The 6,065-nt window shown below is 54.7% G+C and overlaps 1 protein-coding gene across 2 annotated transcripts; it reads right to left on the bottom strand.

Moving 5' to 3' along the window:
* Nucleotides 1–473: 473 nt before the first annotated feature.
* HOXB8 (homeobox B8) lies at nt 474–3,242 on the bottom strand. Of its 2 annotated transcripts, none has more exons than XM_029210715.1 (3): nt 3,222–3,242; nt 2,449–2,920; nt 474–1,623 (listed from the first exon to the last, which is right to left on the bottom strand). In XM_029210715.1, the coding sequence occupies exons 2-3, from the start codon at nt 2,870–2,872 to the stop codon at nt 1,316–1,318; spliced, it is 732 nt and encodes a 243-aa protein (XP_029066548.1). In that variant the 5' UTR covers nt 2,873–2,920; nt 3,222–3,242; the 3' UTR covers nt 474–1,315. The 2 variants fall into 2 exon arrangements, with proteins under 2 accessions (XP_029066548.1, XP_029066549.1); XM_029210716.1 differs by having other exon boundaries at nt 483–1,620.
* Nucleotides 3,243–6,065: the final 2,823 nt, after the last annotated feature.

Below are 6,065 nucleotides of genomic sequence, written 5' to 3'. Positions count from 1 at the left end.
CCTGCTCCCCCCCACGAGAGTACGAAAAAAATTAAAAAATTTTTTTTTATTTTTCAGCTTGTTCATCAGCTCCGCACTCCACCTCTACCCCCCCACACACACACACAGGAGAGGGCACACAAAAACAAAGGGGGAGGTTGGGGGGTTGGGGGGATAAAGCCACCAGCCCAGGCGCATCTCTCCAGCATGGCCTGGGCGCGGGGGTCTCCGGGGCCGGCAGCCTCGGAACGCGAAGGGAGGGGGAGGGGGTTTCTCTCGGCTCCCCTCCCTCGTTCGTCTCTCCTCCAATCACGCGCAGCCGCCTCCCTCATCCCCTGCGCCCCTGGGCCAAGGGACTCGCACCACCTGCCTCCAGCCCCCGCCCCCTCCGCAGCGCGGCCCGGCGGACGCAGGAGCCCGGTGACTGGCTCCCCGCCTCCGCAGCTCTGCAAGGCGCCGGGAGCAAATGAGGAGCGCGGGCCGGGAAAGTCTCAGGTTCTCGCTTGTAAACTTTATTGTAACTCTTCCGCCCTTTTCAGGCGCAGACAACAGAACAAAGTATAGAGGAACAACAAAATATATAATTAGCCCTCCCGCCCCCCAATAAAGCAATTCACGGATACAGGATACATTCTCTTCACAGTAAACCTAAGAACACTTTAAACAATTGCCCACAGCGCGCATGCTAACTAAAGTAACCTCTTTTGAGAAACACTTAAGACGAAATTGTCAAACCAAAGCGGGGGGCGCGGGGGGGAGGAAAAGAGAGAAGCCAGAGAGAAAGCCAGCGAGCTAGAGAGGGCAGCGGGGAGGGGGGTGGGAGGGGAAATAAGGACGAGGCGAGAGAGAGAGAGAGAGAGAGAGAGAGAAGAAGGGAGACAGAAAGAATTACGGCGTGAATAGGCAGTTTCATGTTGTTGGGAGAACTTAGCAGAAATCGGTACCTCGGTCATTACAAAGAAGCACGTTCAAAGGAAAAAAGACCATTGCACAAGGAGGCTTTTTACACGGGGCAGGGGCGTGGGGGTGGGGCTCAGCCAGGCCGCAGCCGCTCACCCTAGCAGGGAGAGGGAGTCCTTGCTTAAAATCCTTTTCTTTCCCACCCCTCCGGCCCCCAAGAGATGGGAAGGAGATCCACGGTAGCTCACACACAGAAGCTATTACGAGAAACTACCACTATGGGGGACTGGCGCGGCAGGGAAGCTGCAGTGGGAGGCCAGGCTCCGGGCCCCGCTCACGGGGCTAGAGCTGTCTCGGGCGGGGGCGGGCGACGGCAGCGCGGTCGGGTGACCCGCGGAGGCAGGGCGGCCGCGGCCCTGGCAGTCCCAGCTGGAGCCTACTTCTTGTCGCCCTTCTGCGCGTCGCCCTCGTCCGCCGCCTCCGGGGCCCGCTCCAGCTTCTGTTTCTCCAGCTCCTCCTGCTCACATTTGCTGCTAGGGAACTTGTCTTTGTTGTTCTCTTTTTTCCACTTCATCCTCCGGTTCTGGAACCAGATTTTGACCTGTCTCTCTGTCAGTCCCAGCGCATGCGATACCTCGATCCTCCGCTTGCGAGTCAGATAGGGATTAAATAGGAACTCCTTCTCCAGCTCCAGGGTCTGGTAGCGGCTGTAGGTCTGTCGGCCTCGCCTGCGTCCGGCGGCTGCTGGGAATGGGGGAAAGGGCGAGACAGAGGGGAGGGGAGGGTGGGGGAGGGGGCAGAGACAGAGAAGGTTGGAAGATTCGTGAACCAGCCTAGGAGACCAGTATAATAAGGGCAGGGGACCTTCTACCCCGTGCAGGGGCGGGAGCGCTGGGAGGCCGCGGTCAGCCGGAGGGGGGCGGGTGAGGGGGATCAGACACCACTGAATCTAAGGGAGCCAGGAAGGGGAGCCCCTCCCCTGGTAACCAGCACCAGAGAGTTGGGCGGGGGTGGTTGAATCTATTAAAAGTGCCATAAACTTTAGAAGGAAGGATGTGAAGGAGGGGGAAAAGTAAGAATAAAAAAGCCAGGATGGGGACGAATGGACCCACCTTGAAAAGCCCCCAGAGCCTCTGCCCCAGAAGAAAAGTTTCTTCAGGGTAATTAAACTATAAAGCAATTGAGAAGTGCAAAAGTTGAGCGCCCCATTCCCACCACCCTTTCTCCACTACCCCCCATAAAACAGTAAAAGGGGAAAAAAGGAGGGGAAGAAGAAAAAAAGTCAGGCAGGGTGAGGGGTTTATGGATTCAGGAAATGTCGCTTAGCGACCTCCTTCAAGGGAAACAAAAAAAGAAGGGAAAGGAAGGAAGGAAGGAAGGAAGGAAGGAAGGGAGGGAGGGAGGGAGGGAGGAAGGAAGGAAGGAAGGAAGGAAAGAAGGGGGAGCCTATCTGAACAGAACAAGCAAGTCTTCCAGGGGCTGGCGGAACCGCGCCTGGCCTGCCCGACCCCCCGTGCCGGCCTGGGCCCCGGTTCTCCCTTCCCCCCGCCGGCCCCGACGCGAGCTCACCTTGCGGGCGCATCCAGGGGAAAAGCTGTGTGGGCGACGGGCTCTGCTCGGACCCCTCGGCCTCCTCCCCCAGGCCGCTGGCGGCGGCGAGCTTGCAGTCTGCGTACTGCACCAGGTCTGGATCCTGCGCACCGAACAGGCTCTGCCGCTGCAGCGGGTCGTAGCCGTAGAAGTTGCCCGGGTCCCCGTGGCACGCCACGGCGCACGGGTTCTGCTGATAGGGAGCCGTGGACAGCGACGACGGCCCGTGGTAGAACTCCTGGATTTGCGACGGGTGCTGGAAGCTGCCGCCGCTGCTGGGACCGTACACCACGGTGGGTCGGCCGCCCAGGTCCTGGGCGAAGCCGCAGTCATAATAATTGGGGCGCAGGGACTCCCCGGTTTTGTATTTGGAGAACAGTGAGTTGACGAAATAAGAGCTCATTTTATTGAATATTGAGGCGGCGGCGGCGGCGGCGGCTGTAGTTGGGGGCTGTTGGGGAGGGGGTGGGGAGGGGGAAAGGGAGGGAGAGAGAGAGAAAAAAACGCGGATTCGCCGGCTCCTAGTTACCCTCGCCAGGAAAGGAGAGGAAAAGGAGGAGGGGGGAAAAAGAAAAGAAAGAAAAGGCGAAGAATATCTCGAAGCCACCACACTTTTTGTGATTTCCAGGAATAGAAAAGGACAGCGAAGCCTCCAAAAGTCTAAGCTTGCATGGCAGCCGCGGCTCGCTCGCCCTCCCCCACCCCCCACCCCCCCAAAAATATACCGCCACTTAAAGAGGTCCTCGCTTTACATTTCGAAGAAGGGATGCCAGTTCATAAACAGTTTTCGGTGATTTACTTCCCTGCAAATGAGTTGTTTCATATTTTGCACTGTCTTTTCATGATCATTTGCATCCATTAGAGACCCCGCATCCTATTGGCTTCTCCGTACTCCTCCCGGACAGAACGCAGAGCTAGGGTGAGAGCGAGAGAGAGCGAGCAAGAGAGAGAGCTAGAGCGAGAGAGCGCCAGGGAGTGAGGAGAGAGCGGAAAAAAAAAAAAAAAAAAGGAGGGGAAGAAAAAAAAAAAACCAGGGAGAGAGAGGGGGAGAGAGCGGGGAGGAGAGGGGGGAGAGAGCATGAATACGGATTAAATCTGTTTAACTACCTACATTAATGAGATATCTCTCGCCTCACAACAAATCAAATACCCTCGCAGACCACCCCCAAAGACTGATGTGGGGCGCACGGAAAAAACCACGCACACACATACACAACGCGCCAGGCGTAGGCACGCTGTTAATTTCGCGATTTTAACGAGGCAGTTGGAGTCTTTTTAAATGTCAGGGTCGCTTCGGAAAAATGTAAAAGAACACGGTTTAATTGCACCGAGTTTTAAAAGGTCCTATAAATGTAATTGGTATTTTAATACAAGTTATCAAATCATACAGCTTCCTGTCCTAAACATATTTTCAAACAAACGAGGTAGTCATATTTAAAGCTTTAATGATCAATTTCCTTATTATTGATAAAGGTTTAACTATCGTGTGGAGGGAATTGGCTGGGTAACCGGCCCCCAAAAACGGCTGTAAACTCTTTAACAAACTATAAAACGCAATAAAGCCGAGTCTGTTGTTGTTTATGCCGCAGCGCATAAAAGCTGTTAGCATTTTACGAGTTCTTTCCTCTACAGCTATAAAACTGCAGCTTCGATCGCCCCCGCCGCCCGACGGCAGCACGGTGGGGGTGACAAAGCCGAAATGAGAATGATTATGGGTTTTTTTTCGGTGCAAACGGTGACTTTTCAGAGATTTTCTGCCTCCTTCAGCTTTGAAGCACCTGCCCCCACTCCCTCTCCGGAGCCCCCCAAACCACACTCTCTGCCCCACCCAGGCCACTCACCAACTTTCCAACAAACAAACAAGGCTTTTCTTTGGAGAAGGGATCCAGGAGAGCTTGAGGAGGCACCAGGAGGAAGAGCCGAAACTTTCTGGTTAATGGGCAGTGGTGGAGTCCTGACCAAAGCTCACCCTGTGACTGCGATTCTGCAGTTTTACACAACCCTCGGGTGGCCTGGGAGGGGGTTGCTGGAATGGGGAGGGGGTCTCTAGAAGGTCCTGGAGCCCAGTCAGCAAGCCTTTGGCAGACCAAGTCTGTGTGATGGGAGAGGGGCCTGATGCCACCAGCAGGATAACATTCAGTTGGGCTGCCCCAGTCCTGCATCCAGGCCTCGGGACCCAGTAACCAAGCCCAACTGGCTCCCAACCTTCCCAGGCCAGTCCTCCACACCTTCCACATCACCCTCGGTTGAGAGGGCAGTTCCAGGCTCATCAGTACATCAGAGGGAGGGGAGAGCAATGGAGGCTGCTGCCCTGGTGCCTGGCCTTGGTGCCCGCTGTCCTGTGCCCACCTCTGCCCTGGACAGTGACTGCAGAGTATATGAATGGGAGGGGCACCATTTAGCCTTCACCGTCCTTTGAGCCACTGTCACTACCTAGACTGACTCTGGGGTAGAAGGGATTTGGATGCAGCAAGGTCACTGAGTCCCCCATTTTCTCTCCTCTCCCCTTGGGAGCCTCTAGTTAAACCCTGCTCTCCCTCCAGACCTGAGGACCTAGGTCCTGAAACAGACTGCTGGACCCAGCTGACTGAATGCCACACTTTCTTGCCAGTTGCCTTTCCCAGCCTACTGGGCCTAGTGACAATGGTGGCCAGGCTTTAGAAGGCCCCAGTCTGAGGGTCCAAACCAATGGCTTCCTGAAGTGGCTCACTCAGCAAGGAAAGAAGAGGAAAGGAAAGGAAAAGAAAGGAGAGGAAAGGATAGGAAAGAAGGAAGGAAGGGAGAGAGAGAGAAAGAAACCTAGTAACAAAGGTGGAGCCTTTACAAATACATTCGATCCACTGTTGATCCATTGTTTATTCACGAGAGAGTGGCTTCCTTTTGGAGGGGTGCTTTTGGGGGATCCCACTCACCCCAACCTTTGTAAAAATTAAACTATCACCTTTTCCAAAGGGAAGGTACCAGTGGGGCCACTTGGTCCTTCAAAAGTGAATCTGGAGAATGGGAGAGGGGCTGAAAGGGAGAGAGAGAAAGGAGAAAAGGAGGGGAGAGGACCAGGGTCTTGAATTTTCAGCGCCAGGCTGAGGGGGCAGTGAGGCAGCGGAAGGCAGAGTTAAGTTGTTGCCAAAGCGAACATTTTAATTAAGTGCCGGGGATTTTATGGTCATGATTTGAGGACTCACCGGTGAGGTAGAAATTCAATGGCTTGTTCTAAATCATCCCTACACCGTGCCAGAAATTCCTGATGGAAGGAAAATGTTTCTATTATAAGAAAAAACAAGAAAGAGCGAGGAGGTAATTTATAAACACCCAACGGAGCGCAGATTTATTAGAGAAACTCAAGTTGAGAAACTCAGCTAGCCTCCCGGTCCTGGGGGAGGAGAGGAGAGGCTGCGGCGGGGCTAATCTTAAGAGGAGGGCATCTATTTCTCGCACGCGTTTGTCTGGATGGAGGGCAAGGATCGACCGGGCCGGGTCGAAATGGGAGATGTGGAATCTAAGGGGCTATGGGCAGGCTGACAGCGCTCAGGTCTCAGAGGGAGAAATGCCTGAAGTCCAGGCCTCCAGCTGCTAAGCTGAGAAGGGACCGGTGTTCC

The sequence above is a fragment of the Monodon monoceros genome, unplaced genomic scaffold (assembly GCF_005190385.1).
Source record: "Monodon monoceros isolate NGI ecotype Baffin Bay Population unplaced genomic scaffold, NGI_Narwhal_1 Super_Scaffold_9, whole genome shotgun sequence".
Lineage (NCBI taxonomy): Eukaryota > Metazoa > Chordata > Mammalia > Artiodactyla > Monodontidae > Monodon > Monodon monoceros.
Note: the sequence above shows the minus strand (reverse complement) of the source record. Positions and strands in the feature narration are given on the sequence as shown.